The 18,292-nt window shown below is 46.8% G+C and overlaps 1 protein-coding gene and 1 long non-coding RNA gene across 5 annotated transcripts in view; one reads left to right on the top strand and one right to left on the bottom strand.

Moving 5' to 3' along the window:
- The window catches only part of LOC146210123 (uncharacterized), a 374,427-nt gene that overhangs the window by 126,074 nt on the left and 230,061 nt on the right, over positions 1–18,292 (top strand). The gene's annotated exons all lie outside the window — the stretch shown is intronic.
- LOC146210134 (uncharacterized) overlaps positions 1–18,292 on the bottom strand; it is an 89,581-nt gene that overhangs the window by 19,161 nt on the left and 52,128 nt on the right. For 2 of the 4 annotated variants that reach the window (XM_084608076.1, XM_084608079.1), the window contains one exon: positions 8,800–8,936. The exons of the other annotated variants lie outside the window; for them this stretch is intronic. In XM_084608076.1, coding sequence (XP_084464202.1) covers positions 8,800–8,936 — 137 coding nt within the window. The remainder of the gene's footprint in view (positions 1–8,799; positions 8,937–18,292) is intronic. 4 annotated transcript variants of the gene reach the window in all.

The following is an 18,292-nucleotide window of genomic DNA, read 5'->3' as shown; positions in this document are numbered from 1 at the left end:
GTCACCTTGTGGAACTGGATCATGCCTGCGCCTCTCACAGATTCTCAGCAATCCCAGAGCTGCAATGATGATTTTTGATATGCGCGTTTCTTTTTTGCTGATCCATTCAAATAAGCAATCAACTGACAGCAGGTCCCAAATTCATTCGTCTTGGTATCTGCCCTTTAGTCAGCTGCTGGTGCCTCTTCCAAGAAAAAAATGATTCACAATGTGCTTTGGAGATGAGCACTCCGCATAAGCCTGATATATAAGAGCCAGACATTCTAACAAACCAAAGCTTCCTGTATTTTAGGCCACAACTTACACAAGTGGCCGTCATGTGTGATTCGATGACTGAGAGAAAACTGACAGATGTCCTAGCACTTAACACAATTGCACTGACATGGGCAAACAGGACATGAGAATTGTTTTTTAAATGCCCTTTCTCGGCAAGTCATCCACTTTCATCTGCCGAGGCAGCAACAGTCGGACACAGCTCAAGAACAATGCAGCCAATGCTCTTCAACAGAGGCCCTCCAGCTAAGAGTCGAACAATTCTCATAACCCCCTTGGGCCTGTTTACATTGCAAGGAGTGAAAGGGCTTAACTGGATTATTTGCAGCACCATAAAAATCAGTCAGTGGCATCTGGCTGGATGGCTAAAAGGGAAATCCCCCGCTTGGTTCTTGAGCTGTGTCTGACTACAGCATGACTACACTGCTAAATGAGTGTCACCCGAGCCCCTGCACTCGTTGACCAACTGCCATGTTGTGCCTCAAGCTGCCCTCAATCTATTTATCTCAGCACTATCGTCCTAGCACAGGTATCACATGTATCAATGCTTTTACCGAGCCAGACTGCTACTGCCATCTACCCTGGTGTCGACCATGCTGCATAATAGAGAGCAGCGTTTGCACACAATGAGTGAAAAGGTGCAGCCCTAACTCACAGCTACAGTATACTCGGGGACAATTTTTTGTGGCTATGCAGCAAAAACTACATAGCCAAACTCACCGTGCAGCACAATATAGTTCCCCCCCCCCCCTAGAAATTTCACGGCTCTACAATCCATTAGGGATACAGTGATACATGCTATTACAGTGCTTGCATAGTGCATTTTAAGGTGAGTACACTATACAGCACCCGTACGGTGGCACAGCCATCTGGCAGGAATCCCGTGAAGCATATGTCGGCTGCTTCTGCAGTGTCTAGCTGCCAGTTTCTGTACACTTTCACAATGTACTTGTTTCGACAATGTACATAGCACAGGATATTCGTTAACTGCACATTCACATCCACTTCAGCATTCAGCACTGTAAAGAAACACATTTCTGCGTGGTTGGTAGCTCAAAAACTATTGTTTCACGCAAAGGTGGAACTGAAACTGTTGTATCGGTGTGTGCCACCAATGAATGAGAAGCGGCCGCGCCGGCCGAGCAACAAGCATACCAACTTTCCTTTATTCAAGGATACGCATGTTTTATACAACGGTGACACTGGTCCCACTAGGAACGATGATCGCGAAGCCAAAATCATATATAGAACATATTCTCTTTCTTACAAAAACAAAAGTATATGTATTAGTAAAAGTAAGGTTAGTGCGTATATACAAAATTCTATTTACAGTAAGACCAGTGTACATATACTACACACTGTTACCAAAATGAAAAAAACAAGCAAACACAAAAACAACAAAACAAGAACAAAGCCATTTCGGTGTCGGTCCTTTGTGCTCCCAATTACATATGCATATAACACTTGCGAGGGATCTCACCGGCTCCTATTTACAGCAGTACAACCCTAGACTTGGTAGCCATAGTGATCTGGAGGTCGCCTACTTCTTGGTGGCTGTACCCTGCGTTGCGGCTTTGTTTAGGAGAACCAATGTCGACTGGGATGAGCTCGGGCTCACTGCCAGTGGCCAGTGCTATGGCCAACTGTTTTGTAGCAACAGCTGAAGACCTGGCGGTCGCTTCCGCAGTATGGCCCTCACTTGTTGTCGGGGGCCTGCCTCAGTAGCCATAGAGTTCCTTTCATCCCATGTGTAAAGAGCAGCAGATGCTCATGGATTTTTGACAACTTTGCCGCATTCCACGTTTTGCCGTCCCGCAGGCGGAAAGATGATAATGATGGTCCCTTCTTTCTGATCACTTTTCTTGGGCAACTGAATACCAGGTCACCTTTAAAAGAAATTGTGGGTTTCTTGATTCGGATGTGGGGTTTCTCTTGCGACCCTCTGAGCGTTCGTGTATCTTTTACTGTACTGTTGCTTTTGCTTCACCCGCTTACGTAGGTGGCAGAGCTCCAAACCAGGGTCAGAAAAGAATGTGGCTGACGGGTGCCCGACCACATCCTACCGAGCTCTTGTCAACCATCCGTGCAGGAGGAGGGCTGGGGCATTTTCAGTTGTGGCGTGCAGCGTGCAACGGTAGATGCCCAGGTATTCTGTTACCGCCTGGCACAAGGGATGCTGCTTTAGTGTAGCTACTTGAACAAAGCTTTTAAAAACTCTGTTGAAGCATTCTACTTGGCCGTTTGCTTGCGGGTAGTAGACGGACGGAGAAGGGCTGGGGCATCTTCAGTTGTGGCGGGCAACGGTAGATGCCCAGGCATTTTGTTACCGCCTGGCACAAGGGATGCTGCTCTAGTGTAGCTACTTGAACAAAGCTTTCCGCTCTGCTGGCAAAAGCATTCATGACGCGAAGACGACAGTGTGCAGTTCATGTCCATCCACCTGTTGTACAACCGCTCCAAGCCCACCGTCAGAAGCATCAGTGGAAATGACAACTGGAAGGGATGCATCGAACATTCGAAGTACTGTGCTGGACACAAGTGCCGCTTTGACCTTTGTAAAACTAGCATCAACCTCGCTAGACCTAACAAATGACTGCCCCTTTCCGAGAATAACCTGCATTGGTTCAACAATGTGTGCAAAGTTGGGAATGAACCTTGTGTAGAATTCGACCAGTCCTAGAAACGATCCAAGTTAGTGGGTGATGGAGGAAACCTTTTCTATGAGTGGAACCCTTGCCCTGTGGCCCAAAAATGAAAGTTCCTGTCTGCCCGACTACAATAACGTCATCAACGTAGAAAGGATGCCACTACATCCCTTTAAAATTTCTGACATCATTCTCTGAAACGCAGAGGGCGCGGAAGCTAGTCCGAAACACACTCGCTTAAAACGGAAGAGGCCATCGCGGCTCTCAAGGTGAAGCACAACCTGGTGATAAGCAGATGCGAGGTCAAGCTTCGAAAAATATGTGACCCCCACTAGACTATGCAACAGCTCTTCTGTGAGAAAGAGGAAAGCTGTCTGCAATGACGGCTTTGTTTGCCTGCCGGAGGTCTACGCGCAGAAGAATATCTCCCTCTTTTTTTTAACCATCACAATGGGGGACACCCATTCCGATGCCTCCAAGAGCTCTATCACGTCCATCATTTCCAATCGACGGAGTTCTTCAGAGACCACTGGTTGCAATGAGAGCGGTAGGCGCCTAAGTTTTGATGCAACTGGCTGTACTGTGGATCACGTTTTGACACAGTGAACAAAACCTTTTGCGAGGCCAAGCCCTGGTTCGAATATAGTTTCAAACTCGAACTAATTCGGCTGCAAGGTTTGTGAGCTGCGTGGTGCCTTTGTGGTCAGAGGTTTCCTTTTGAGCATTAGTAATTGGCATTGTTTGAAGACAATGCAACGACGAGCCATCAATTAGCAGACCTAGCGCTTTGATGGCATCAATGCCCAAAAGTGAGGTGCCCTGTTCCACGACACAGAAAAGAAGGCATGCTGTGCAGTCCTTGTATGTAACTTCAGCTAAAAAACAACCATGGACTAAAATTGGCTTCCTTGAATAGTCTACTAGCTGAACTTTAGCACCAGAAAGCGCCTGTCCTTAGAAATGCTGCCTAAACAGGTCATAAGCTATAATGGAGTCCGATGACCCCGAATCCACAAGGAAAGTCATCTCCGATCTACCAATCGTCACGGTAATGTAGATTGCAGCGTGAGCTGATGTCGTCACGGCCAGAACATTCGAAACTTCCTCGTATGAATTTTCGCCTTCTATCGTATGAAGTGGAGCGCTGTCTTGTTTGTTGCAAACAGAGTGAAAGTGACCAATGATACCGCAATGGTGGCAATGCTTGTTTTTGGCTGGACAGTGAAATGGGGCAGCATTATGCTGGGATGAATCGCAGCGGTAGCAATGTGACTGCTAGCTACGTGAACGCTTTGAGCTGCTGTCGGAACGTGATGCTCGAGGTGACATGTTTTGACATCTGCGAGGTGACATCTGCAGAGGCAAATTCTTGCATTTTATTGGTTGCCTGTTCAAACTGTGTTGTCATGAGTACAGCTCTAACAAACGACAGAGACGACCCTTCCAGAAGGAACCGCTCCCGCAAGCTCTGAGATGATACGCCGCAACGAAGTGGTCACGCAGCAAATCTTCCAGGTAAGGAAAAGAGCACGTAGCAAAAAACTCACGCAGTGCAGTAACATACTCAATTATAGTTTCACCAGCTTGCTGTACACGCCTATCGAAATGGTGCAGCTCGACCACAACATTGCTTGCCGTTGTAATGTAGTGTATCTTTATTGCATCGTCATGACACTGCATTTCCTGCGCCATCACTTATCAGCCACGCTAGTAGCGGAGGGCGTATCATTTGTTTTTCATGCTTTAAAAACGGCTGTGCATCAATAAAGATTGTTCAGTTCCACCCTGACGTCCGGCTGAGTTACAACAGCTGGCGACGAGGCGGCGACGGTGACGACCGGCGATCGGCAGGATCGGTGAGTACCGTCTCGGCAGGATCGGTGAGTACAGTCTCGGCATGAACGCGTCATGGGACGAGTACGTCGAACGCCTAGAGATGTTCTGCGAAGCGAACAAGATAACGAAAGAAGAGCAGAAGAGGGCAGTCCTGCTGAGTTGTTGTGGTGAAGAAGCGTACGGGCTCATCGTAACTTTGGTGAAGCCAGCAACATTGACAACGGCAATTTACGACGAAATTAAGACAGCGGTTCGCAAGCATCTGCATCCAAGGCCTTCAGAGCTGGACGCAAGATTTTTGTTCTACAGAAGAAACCAGGCTGCTGAGGAATCGGTTGCAGACTATGTCACGGCGCTGCAGAAGCTAGCCGAAGACTGCGGGTTCAGCGACAGGCATCACTGGACATCATGATGCGGGATCGTTTTGTATGTGGTCTCCAAAACGAAAGGAGTTCAGCAGCGGCTACTCGCAGAAAGTGACCTTACATTTACGGCTGCGTACGACTTGGCCGACCGCTGAAGCAACAGCCAAGCAACAGCAAGACATATGCAAGCAAGGCCGAGACGAGACAGCTTCACGACTTCATGAGAGAAAGCTGGAACTGCTACCGGTGCAGCGGTAAGTATGCTCCTCATTTATGCCGTTTCAGAAAAGCGGCATGCTTCAAATGCAAAGAAGTTGGTCACATAGCAAAGGCTTGTCATTCAAAAGATGAAAAGAGAGAGGCTCGGAAGACCATACGTCAGGAAAAAAGGTCAAATAAGAGCAAGTCACCCTGCGAAGTGAATGAGCAGCACCAGAAGTTCATTGTTCCAGTCGTAATTGAAGAGCTTGAAGTCTCGATGAAGGTTGATTCCGGAGCGTCGTGCTCAATTGTGAGTGAAGACACACTTCGAGCAATCGAGAAAAACGGATGTAAAATTCCGCTGAAAGATTCCGGAACAACTATCGTAACATAATCCAAAGCGGCGTTACCTGTTTTCAAGGCCGGAAGGCAAAGCTACCTTTGCTGGTAGTAAAGAAGCAAGACAATAGCCTTACTGGACGAAACTGGTTTACCACATTAGGCATTGGCTTGCGAGAAATCCAACAAATGAATCCTTCCTGACTTCAACGAACCCCCAGTCCATATCGAGCTGAAAGATGACGCCCAACCGGTGTTTCTGAAAAGTCGACCAGTGCCACTGGCACTCAAGGATGCCGTGGCCGAAGAACATGACTGCTTGGTGCAACAAGGCGTATGGGAGCCCGTCGAATACTCAAACTTGGCTACGCTACTGGTAGTGGTAAGAAAAAAAGATGGCACTTTGCATTTGCGCGGCGACTATCGACTATCGTAGCACAGTAAACAAGGCACTAAAAACAGTGTGTACCCACTGCCCAATACAATGAAAATGCTGACTGCGTTGGGTTCAAGCAAGTGGTTTACTAAGCTAGATCTAGCCCAGGCTTATCAACGCTAGACGACCAGTCGGCTGAGGTGCTCACAGTTAACACGATAAAAGGGCTTTTCAAGGTTGTCTACCGTTTGGAATTTCAGTGGCTCTGTGGGTGTTTCAACGCACCATCGACACACTCTTGGCAGGCGTGAAAGCTTATCTCGATTACATCTTGATATCTGGAAGTAATGCCCAAGCGATTGGAGACCATGCTAGAGAATCTTCTGAAGGCACAGTTAAAAGTAAATAAAGAAAGGTGTAAATTCAAACAAACAAGCACTGAATTTTTGGGTCACAAGATTGATGACTCAGGCATATACCCCAGCCAAAGCAAGACTGACGCCATCCAGCAAGCGCCGGCACCAAAGAGCAAGAGAGAGCTGCAAGCCTTCTTGGGGAGGCTCAATTTTTACAGCACAGCAGTTTCCTCAAGGGAAAGACTGAAGCGGCCGAGCCATCGTTACCATGAATGGGAGTGGACAGGTGAGCACCAATGTGCTTTTGACAAGCTAAAACAATTGCTCAGCACGGACTCTGTACTAGCTCCTTATGATAGCAAGCGTCCTTTGGTTTTGTGTTGCGACACATCTCCTGTTGGGGTGGGGGCAGTACTAACCCATCGTGCAACTGATGGAAAGGAGCAGCCTACTGCTTATGCTTCACGAACTCTTGGCTGTAAAGAGCGAAGCTATGCCCAAATTGATAAAGAGGGATTGGCTGTGGTATTTGGCGTAAAAAGGTTTCACCAGTATCTGGCAGGCCGAGAATTTATGGTGATAACTGATCACAAGCCGCTACTCGGCTTGTTTAACCCAGACAAGTGAGTGACTGAAGTTCTGTCGCCCAGAATGCTTCGTTGGATTTTGCTGTTGTCTGCGTATAACTATCGTTTGAAGGATAGGCGAAGACAGCGCCAACGCCGATGCACTCAGTCGTCTGCCAGCTCCAGGAGACGAAGACGAGCCACAACTACCCGGAGACGTGCTGCTGTTAGAAGCTGTCGAGAACGTACAGCTGCAGGCGGCGGACATTGCAAAGCTGGTCAAGACGGACAAAGTCCTATCCACGGTAAAGGAATGGCTACTCTGTGGCTGGCCTTCAACGCAACTGGACAGCAAGTTTGCGTCTTATGAGGTGAGGAGGACAGAACTGTTTTTGCATCATGATTACGTACTGTGAGGGAATTGTGTAGTCATCCCAAATGCAGCTAGAGAAAGGGTGTTTTAACTCCTGCATGCCAATCACCCAGGGATGAGTGTCATGAAAGCTTTAGCTAGAGGACTCGTCTGGTGGCCAAAGATGGACCACGAAATTGAGCAATTTGTACAGCACTGTCAACCATGTTAGAGTAATCGGCAAAGCGATCCAAAAGCTCCAGTGCATTTTTGGATAAAGCCAGATGAACCTTTGACTTCGCGGGCCCCGTATTCTTAGTAGAAGTGAACGCATATAGCAACTGGGCAGAGGTCGAAATCATGCCTTCCATGAAGGCTGCGGTGGTTATCACCAGCTTAAGGAAGATGTTTGCGACTCATGTGCAGGATGTTATTATTTGAGATAACGGCACAGCCTTCACAAGCTCGGAGATGCAAACATTTTTGAAGTGTAATGATGTGCATGCCATTTTCACTCCACCTTATCATCCCGCCAGCAATGGCAGGGCGGTGAGGATGGTAAGAGAAGTTAAAGAAGCCTTAAAGAAGCTGCAGGAAGGGTCGATGCCGTAGATTTCGCGGTTCCTGTTTAAACGGCACACGATGCCACATACTATCACGGGAAACTCTCCGGCAGAGTTGATATTCAGGCGTAGGCTGAGGACAGCGTTGAACAGGCTTCATCCGGATAGGCAACACGTGCCTGAGCTGCCACGGCCAGATACTAAAAGGTTTCGTGTCGGCGATGCAGTTTAAGTTGAAAGATTTTGTCCAAGTCCAAGGTGGAAAGCTGCCAGGGTTGTGGCTCTGAGAGGCCCTGTGTCGTACACGGTTCGGCTGGACAACGATGAGCGCCATCACAGGCATTGGAACCAGTTGAGGAGTGCCTGGACAAGGCCTGAAGCTAACCCACTGACAAGTGTGGACTACCACGTCAGGCTCCCTCCTACTGCCATGCGGCCAGAGAAATCGCCTGCCACTGTGGCAGCAACCCCGGAAGCACGTCCAGGTCAAACTACACAAGAATCAATCGAACCGAAAGGTCAACACATGTTCGACAACCTGTTGTACGTTACGGCATTAATAATTAGCCAACATCTTGATTGTGTTAATAATCTTAAAGGAAAGGAATGTAGTGTTATTGCATCATCATGACACTGCATTTCCTGCGCCATCACTTTTCAGCCACCCAAGTAGCGGTGGGCGTATCACTTGGTTTTCATGCTTTAAAAACGGCTGTACATCAATAAAGATTGTTTAGTTCCACCCTGGTATCCGACCGAGCTAAATATGAGCGTGCAGAGCTGCGACTGCAATGTCATATGACAACGATTCAGGCCGGGTGTCAGAAGTGCCTTTGCTAACTCCTGATGCAGTACTACTAGTCGCTTGCTCACGGAGCGTAGCGTTGGCCGAAGATGAAAGCGGCAGGGTGCAAAATGTGCGCTGACCTTCTACGCCGAGACGATCTGGTGCGCAGTCGGAGGCATCCGAAGCAAGCAGATGTTCTCGAAGATGTGAAGCCGTTGCGGCCATGCAACACCAGGACGGCCAGGCGCTGGCAAGAATGGGGTTGATAGAGCAAGCCCTGAAACGCACATGAAGCAGGAAAACTGATGGCGAAAATCACGCCCCCTTGAAACTGATTAACCCTTGTCGCCAATGTTGTATCAGTGTGCGCCGCCTTCGAATGAGAAGCATACGCACCGGCCGAGCAACACGCATATCAACTTTCCTTTATTCAAGTAAAATGTGATGTTGGGCTAGTCGGTTCATGTCGTAAGGAAATACAAAACTGCGCAAAAAAGACGGGACAAGAAGAACAGAGAGGCACACACGAAGCGCAGAACCGGGGCCTTCACAGAAGAAAAGTGACTTACATTCCGTAGAAGGCAGTCCACACTGTCACTCACGGCGCGTTCCCTGGACTGATCAGAGGCGAGCGACCCAACGCGTCGCACAGTAGCAAGAAGCTCCGAACGGCCAGTCGGGGGTTCGAAGCAGAACTTCGGCCCCTTTTGCAGCGTCTCTTTAACAGCCCGCGGGAGGATTCACATCTCCAAGGACTGTTACAGCACTCCCCGACGTGGACGTTCGTTGTGTGACCGGAAGGGTGAGCAGCGTTCTTCGCCAAAGAAACTCCGTGGTTTGCGCTGAGAGCCGTAGGTAGTCTTGCAGACGCCTCGCCGCGAGCCATTCATCGGCGCCTTCAGAGACGACAACCTTCAGCCAGTCCGTGTAGTGTCTCACTCTCCTCCAAGCTTCCAATTTCATTATTTTACAAATTCTGCGAGCATGCCCCCAAGAGGGGCCCGGGACGCCGAAAAGCCTCTGGATGTCAGGAGGTACAAGCTTTCGCTTGAGGCAGTAGCTCAAGAATCTTGACTGGCACATTGACAGGGCGATCTGGTTCACGCAGGCGATTGCAGCTTGTTCCTTGTTCTTGATACATAAAGTAGGGCCCAGGGTAGAAGAGATGTACTGAAGTAAAATGTGATGTTGGGCTAGTCGGTTCATGTCGTAAGAAAATACAAAATGTTCTTGGAGATGTGAACCTCCCGCGGGCTGTTAAAGAGACGCTGCAAAAGGGGCCGAAGTTCTGCTTCGAACCCCCGACTGGCCGTTCGGAGCTTCTTGCTACTGTGCGACGCGTTGGGTTGCTCGCCTCTGATCAGTCCAGGGAACGCGCCGTGAGTGACAGTGTGGACTGCCTTCTACGGAATGTAAGTCACCTTTCTTCTGTGAAGGCCCCGGTTCTGCGCTTCGTGTGTGCCTCTCAATTCTTCTTGTCCCGTCTTTTTTGCGCAGTTTTGTATTTCCTTTATTCAAGGATACGCATGTTTTTATACAACGGCGACACTGGTCCCACTAGCGGCGATGATCGTCAAACCAAAACCAAATATACAACAGGAACCAGAGCAGTAACTGAGACAAGATACGGTGGTAATATCAGGAAGAAAGCATCGCCCCCATAGACCCGGCAGCATAGCCACAGAAAGTCGTCCTCAAGTATAGTCCAGATCAATATAATTCTTCACCCATCTGTCTTCTTACTGAAGTAAGACTTGTTGCTGAGCTAGCTGGTTCAGATTGATCGTACGGGAGAAAAGTTACGTGGTTCATACGGACGCGGCGTAATATGAACGCTGAGCAGGTTTCGTAGCCCTAGCAACCAGGGAAGGTGGGGACCAGGTCCTGTGCTGCAGCATTCGACAGAGGGACGCAACAGCAGCCGCGGAGGTGGCCACTGCGCTGGCCCTAATACAACGGAATGTAAGGGTGATCGTAACCGATTCTCGATCGGCTGTCCGAAACTACAACGCAGGCAGGATCTCTGCCGAAGCGGTTAAAATTCTGGCTGCCGGACCACCACCAGCAGACCTGACTAACCTCGTCTGGTCTCCGTCCTGCGAGGAAACGAGACAGCGCACGCACTGGCCCAAGGACTTACACACTGGGATACCAGTGCGGTCTCGTCGAGCAGAGAGCCCCTTCAAAGCGAAGAGATGAAAACATACCATAATATTCTCAATGAATACAGATTAGAAAGACAGACACTGCCTCAAGCAGACAAAATTTTAGGTAGAAAAGAAGAGGTTATATGGAGAACATTGCAGGCGAGGGTTTTTCCCAACCTACTTGCACTAAGCAGATGGAATCCGGAGATACAGGACACACGGTGCAAACACTAATGAAATTGCAGGTATGATACACATGTTGTGGACATGCCCTAGATACAACGAACCAGACAGTAATTCGGAGCCCTGGGAGGCTTTATTGATCAGCCAGAACAAAGACATCCAAACAAAAATCATCTATCTGGCATTGGACACCACTGAATCCCAAGAAATTCCACCCTGCTGAAAGGGCAGGAATCTTTACCTTGATGGGTGTTAAAGTTATTCATCATCACAGCACAAACCAGACGAATGTAAGACAGGTCGACAGGACCACGTGCTACTGGCAACTGACTCTTTTATTGAAATACATACATAGGGACATCACACCACCTAACAGCTACCGTATACCTCAGAAAGGCATGTAATTATCTAACGATAAAATTCATCTATAACATGGGGTGACCTAAAACCGATAAAAACAACCGATGACTCTTTAAGAAGAAAATGACACATGGTGTAAAGGGCCAAAGTAACATGTTGGAATGGATAAGAAGATATCAAAACCTAAAAGCAAAAAAGCCAGCCACAGAAACCCAAAAAACATGTGTAACATCCTAAACCTTCTTCAATGCTTCATGTACTAAGTAACTTGTGCCACTGCAGAACAGGCAAACAAAAATTTTTGAGATGATTGGGACCCAGTGATAAGTTTGAAGGGTTGTGAAGGGAAGATACCAGATAAAAAGCACATTGGAAACATAAAAACCAAACAAGTAACAGCGTAATACATTCACAAACTGTTTCGTCCTCTGAATAGATACAGTATAGGAGCAAAACTCCTATACAGGGAAACTGAAGCATCACCTTTAGAAAAGCAGAAGACAAGGAGTGGAAGGTGCTCGGCTCGTGTTCCAGAAGTGAGCAAGGTCTTGGTTAAAGGACCAAAGTTCAGTCTTGAGCCATCAACAGTCCCTCATGAGCTCCTGTCTCTCAACAGAAGAGTAGTGGGAAAGGAAGATCGGGAGAGTTGCCTATTTGAATGAAACGGATGTGCTCTTGAGAAATAAGCGAGGGACTGTCTTTAGGTTTATAGTAACACCGCAGTCAAGTTCTTCAGGTCTGCGGTTGGTGTAAGCAGACAAGGAAGTAGGTTTTGTCGTGGTACCAATGGGAATTTATAATGCATTGGCCTGTTGTGCAGAGGAAAAAAACTTCGAACCTTCAAAACTCAAGCCTACCAGGGTAAAGTCAAGGGTCATCGCCCTCTGCAATGAATTGGATCTACCAAGGTCAGCAAAGTCTATAAGTGACTGCAAGAGCAAGAGCCTTGGAATATATTTCATGGCAAAAACTCATAAGATAAGCCTTTTTGTTGCATCGTAAGCAAGCAGGGAGACAGACCCCTTCTCCCTCCTCTCCTTGCTTGCTTACGATGCAACAAAAAGGCACATCTTATGAGTTTTCGCCTCAGGAACATGTATGAAGGGCAAGAGGCCACAGTCAGAACTGGGCATGGTCTTACTGATTGGTTTCCGGTTGAGAAAGGAGTGAGACAAGGCTGCATACTGTCGCCCTGCCTATTTAACCTATATGCTGAGTGCATCATGAGGAAGGCCGGTCTGGACAAGTCTTCAGCTGGAGTGAAGATTGCTGGGAAACTTATCAACAACCTTAGATATGCGGATGATACCACTTAGTAGCAGAAAGTGAATTGGAGATCAAGAGACTTCTGATGCGCATACAAGAAGGGAGTGAGAAGTTTGGGCTTAAACTGAACAATAAAAAGATAAAGATCATGGCGTCTTGCCCTATTAAGTCCTGGAGCATCAAGGGACAAAAAGTGGAAGCTGTGACAGATTTTCTTTTCTTGGGCTCCAAGATTACCCCGGAGGGAGACTGCAGCCATGAAATTAGGAGAAGCCTGCTTCTGGGAAAGAGCCATGGCTAGCCTTGACCGCCTAGTCAAGAGCAGAGACATTAGTCTGCCAAACAAGATCCGTATAACTCGTGCTATGGTCTTTCCAGTTGTGATGTATGGATGCGAGAGTTGGACTGTGAAAAAGGCTGACTGCCGAAGAATTGACGCGTTTGAATTGTGGTGCTGGACTGCCTTGGACTGCCAGAAGATAAATCAGTCGATATTGTCAACCATAAACCCTGACTGCTCATGGGAGGGTCAAATTCTAAAGTTAAAGCTCAGCTACTTTGGTCATCTGATGAGAAGAGAGGAGTCGCTGGAGAAAGATTTCATCTTGGGAAAGGCTGAGGGTCACCAGAGAAAGTGTAGGCAGCGAACACGATGGTTAGATGGCATTCTCGAGGCGCTGCAGATGAAGTTATGTGATGTTAGGAAGATAGTGAGAGACCGGAAAGCGTGGCGTGATATGGTCCATAGGGTCACGAAGAGTCGGACATGACTGAACTGAACTGAAGCAAGCGAAGGTCTTGGCAGCACCTTTTAAGTCAGCACCTTTTGAAGAATCTTAACCAGCTTGTAATTAGGGCCTTACGCCATGAAAAACTCTGTAAATAATTGACTTTCTTCAAGAGAGTCAGCAGGTTGGGTATTTCTTTTCTTTTTATGCAGGGAAATTTTTTATTACATGTCCAATAAAAGACTGTTCATAGTCATTTGCGAATGCATAGAAGAGAAAGAGGTCCAACCTTTTAGAACGCATTGTTAAAATTTTACCTAACCTTCAGAGTTGTACAGTTTGAGGATGGGTTTTTCATTCAGAAAAAGCGGATATGTATTGGTTCTTGTATTGTGCCTGTTTTGAGCAACATATTTTTGTCAATGATTGATCGAAGGGTGGAAGAGCATTTAGAAAAGGAAAGAGTCTCGAAAGTTTTCTGGTTTGTAGATGATTTTTTTTATTATTTTAAGTAAACGAGATATGGGCTTTCACCTAAGCACAGTTAATGAGTGTAGGAATTTTTTGTGAGCTTGGAGAAGGATTAGAATTCTTGCAAGAGCAGCCCGAAGGCAATAAGTTAGTTTTTAGACCTGGAGCTATCTTAGCAGGTGACAAGTCATGTTGGATGCACCACCCACGTGCCTAGAAATTTTTGTCCTATGAGTCAGCTCACTTGACAGTGAAGCGAGCTATTGCAACATCAGCCCTACAGGCAGCCATTGTGAAGCCCTGTTCCCATACTATGCAAATAAGTTTCCAGCTACAGATAGCTAGGCTTCAAAATGCAGGCTTCCCTCAGTCAATCATGATGGGATTAGTGTAGTCGCTTCTTCAAAATGTAAAAGGAAAGAAAAGCAAACAGTCTAATCCTGATGCCAAAATAAATAGGCCAGTGGTTATTCCCTATAGCCATTGAGTAGCCCAAAACTTGAAAAAAGTGGCTTCAAAGTTTAAAGTGCCAGTAGTTTTCTCTGCCCTCTGTAAACTGGCCGCGTAATGTCCTCGTATGAACACAGAAAAACAGAAAGACAAAACCTGTGGAACAAAGCATGGGTATAGGTAGGGTGGCTAGAACTTTTTGAGGTGTGCAAAGCGGCCGGCGAAAGCTGCCCCCAAAGCGCGCCGATGCCGCGTGGGGGCGCTGAAGACAGCGGCGCCGTCAGAGCAAGCAGCCCGGCGCATTGCTGCAGTAGCGTTGTGCACGTGGTAAGAACGCATCGCACGCGCTGCTTTTTGCGTTCTGAAATTTTTTGGTTATTTTGTTGTCGGCTCGGCTTTGAGAATGCCACCAACAGCAAAAAAAAAAAGAAGACACAGCGCTGGTGCTTCGTGCCTGGATGCAATTCTGGGTACAGATCTGCAACAGAAAAAGTGTCCCTCTTCCGAGCTCCAAATTCGGAAGAGTTATTCGCCAAATGGACCAACGCCATTCCCAGGGCTGATAAGCAACTGGAAGAGAATTCTGCTGTGTGCGAGAAGCATTTTGGCCAATGATCACCCGACTCCGGCCCAGTTCATTGTCATCATGAGGTATTACTAATCTTGCTGTTTTTCTGCCATATTCAGTTTGTTACCTTGCATGCATCATATACACTGCATATTTAAATTGTTTACACTTGGCTTCAAAGATGAGTTACTATTCCGTGCTTACTTTCAGGTGCCTCAGTTTCTATAGTCTTGCCAGAAGTCCCAAAGGAGGCAATGTGCCATTGTTATCTGTAGAGGAACTACTGAATGAGACCGACGGTGGAGAGCAAGAAGAAGAAAGCCACTCCAATGCGATGCAGCTGAAGTGTCTGTGGACCATGCTTCCTACTCAGCTGAACGAAGTGATGCCCGCCTTATATATTATATCGCTGGCTATGTGGCAAGGAAACGTGTGTTGTCTGTCGACTGTGAGGACTGCAAGGATGCTTGACTAATGAAGAAAGAAGACGTGCCCAGCTCCGATTTGCCCGCAGAAGCATCGATGCTGTGGGACCTTGGCGGGCTTTTGTATCCCACACACTCCCTGTACAACCTTATTATGACACTAGAGAACAAAATTACTAGCTTTTTCAGCAGAACTTGTCTCCACGCTAAGTCGGTGACTGACATGTGGAAAATGATTGGCGAAACAACAAAAATAGGCTGCCCCCAGCACTCACCTACTCTGACGAATTCTGTAGTTAAATTTTACTGCTTAACCCGGGTTCACTTCTTTTTGAAAGGGGTAAATCAAAAGGAAGATGAAAGGAAAGCCAAGAGAGTGAAGCCATGCGTGCTTCTCATTCTCTAGACACCTGAAGTCTTTTTGGGGTACCATCATGTACACATGCCGGCGACCGTATTTTCACATAATGATAGATTTAATAAACAAGTATTCTGTCAGAAACACGTCTTTTTCTGTTTTGCTAGGTAAGTGCACTCATCTCTTTTTTTTTTTTTTTTTTATGCTCCACGAGCTACATTTCCTTGGAGCATTTCTTAGAAGAGGGAATTCAAAAACGTTCGATTGCTCAGATTACAAAGCATTTAAAAGAACTCAATGGGGCGAAAAATTAATCTTAAGCCCTCCAGTACAATTTTGCCATTTCCTTTTGGCCTCGGCAAGAAAAACCCCACTAATTCTTTCACGATACAAACGCACTGCGCGACACAGAGTAGTCTTGCCATGTAATCATCTAAAGAGCAAAAGAAAAGCATGCAACACCTTCCGCATATGTTGAAATTTTCCTCACCGTATTAGCGCGAATTTGCATGCTCTGTTTACATCACATGAGCTTGAAATTGAAGCTCTTAAGAGGCAGATTGTTATTAGCTTCTAGTCGACATGTGGACTTCGAAGAAAACCACCGCAGGAGGCAAAGGTGGTGATAATAAACAAAAATGCCACACATTGTTGAGGAAGCCGAGATGAAAGCAAATGAATTAAAATCTGAAGGCATTAGGAGCGAATCACCCTAGCAGCGCGGAGAAGGATGGGCGTTCTAGAAAGGTGTCTGAGGGTCTGTGTCAGCTACTTTTCATGCCAGCACACAAATTGAACCTTATGAGTGGTCCAGCTGCCGTTAAATTAAACCTCCGCAAATTTATGCCGAAAAAAAAAATTGATTCTCGCAACTGCGTGTCGTCTGCTCTAGACAGAATGCCGTTCTGATTGGTGAATATTTCTTAACTCGGGCCTCATAATTGTTTTGTGTCGACAAACCACCGTCACCGAGCCATTTCTCACCTTCAGCGGCATTCTAAAGCCAAACCACGGTGCGCAAATCATGCAATTATGTGCAGTCCGCGCACTTGCCCCCATGCATGAGCAGCGACCGCGGATAGCCACCCTAACAGCGCCCTTAGCATCAGCGCCCCTGGCGGCATCGGTGAGCAGCGGTGCCATTTCCGGTAATGGAAACGCGCCGCGCTTTTCACACCTGAACAAGTTCTAGCCACCCTAGTATAGGTAGGTAGAGTGTAATGAAGGGGTTATCAGCTTGCTCTCACTTATGATAAGACATACATTGGGCGAATGGGCGCTGTTTGAATGAAAGGTTAAGTGAGCGTGAACGCTCAATGAACACTGAAACGGGGTCTAATCTGCCGCTGTATTGCAAGGACTGTGATCTCTGCCAATGCAGACCCATTCTAGAAAGGACGGTGGTTTTAGACAGAAGCTGCAAATGTGTTGCTTGTGAACTGGAAAATGCTTTTTGGATTAAAAAAAAAAAAGGGGGCCAAAATTGTGTAAGCAATGCTTCAGTTTCCCTGTATAAGAGTGAAGAAAGTTTTTTGTAAAAATTGGGCTGAGCAAATAACTAGTGTACGAGCTGTTGAGCTGCTATACTGTATCTATTCAGAGGACAAAACCGTTTGTGAATGTATTACGCTGTTACATGTGTTCGGTTCTGGTTTTTATGTTTCCAATGTGCTTTTTATCTGGTATCTCCCCTTCACAACCCTTCAAACTTATCACTGGGTCCTAATCATCACAAAAAGTGCTTGGTGCATGAAGCATTGATGAAGGTTTAGGATGTTACATGTGTTTTTTGGGTTTCTGGGATTGGCTTTTGTGCTTTTAGATTCCCCTATCTTCTTATCCATTTCAATGTGTTACTTTGGCCCTTTACACCACGTGCCATTTTCTTTTTAAAGAGTCATCGGTTGTTTTTATCGGTTTTAGGTCACCCCATGTTAAAAATGAATTTTAGCGTTAGATAAATGCATGGCTTTCTGACGCGTATGGTAGCTGATAGGTGGTGTGATGGTGTCCCTATATATTATGTGTGTATTTCAATAAAAGAGTAAGCTGCCAGTAGCGTGTGGTCCTCTCTTGTTTTAGTCTGCTTTGTACTAACTTTTCTCCTGTACGACTGTCTTCTTACGTAGTTTTCCAGCCATAATATATGATACTGTCCTAGCCTGCAACACAGAAACCACATGTCGTATTTGTGATAAAGTTTAAGCACCTCGCTCTCCATATTGAGTTGGGTGCACCTCGAAAAGAAGCCCCACATGAGCACCAGCTCTCGAGGCTTTCTCTCTTTGCTCAATGGTGCCACTGGAAGGTCAATGAGGCACGTCTAATGAAACTTGAGACATCTTATAGTAGCGCGAACAAAAACACACACAAGACAGGGTACAGGACGAGCGCTGTCTAGTGGAAAGGTGTATGTAGGCCAGACTGGACGCTGCGTGAACGATCGTGCACGGGAACATGACTTATCATTAACAACGGGGGAAGGTTCTAATTTGGCTAAGCATTGTGTGTCCTGTAGGGGTTGCCAGCCTCGGCTGTATGAGATTAGGATTCTTGGCAAGAGCCGCAATTCACTCGCACGTGAAATCATGGAAGCATACTTTATAAAGATAAGAGGGACTGACTGTATCAGTGAGTCTTCTATAGTGCTCTACAGCAGTGAGGTATCTTTCCTCGA

Source organism: Amblyomma maculatum, chromosome 1 (genome assembly GCF_055883805.1).
Source record: "Amblyomma maculatum isolate TAMU_Amacu chromosome 1, ASM5588380v1, whole genome shotgun sequence".
Taxonomy (NCBI): domain Eukaryota; kingdom Metazoa; phylum Arthropoda; class Arachnida; order Ixodida; family Ixodidae; genus Amblyomma; species Amblyomma maculatum.
Note: the sequence above shows the minus strand (reverse complement) of the source record. Positions and strands in the feature narration are given on the sequence as shown.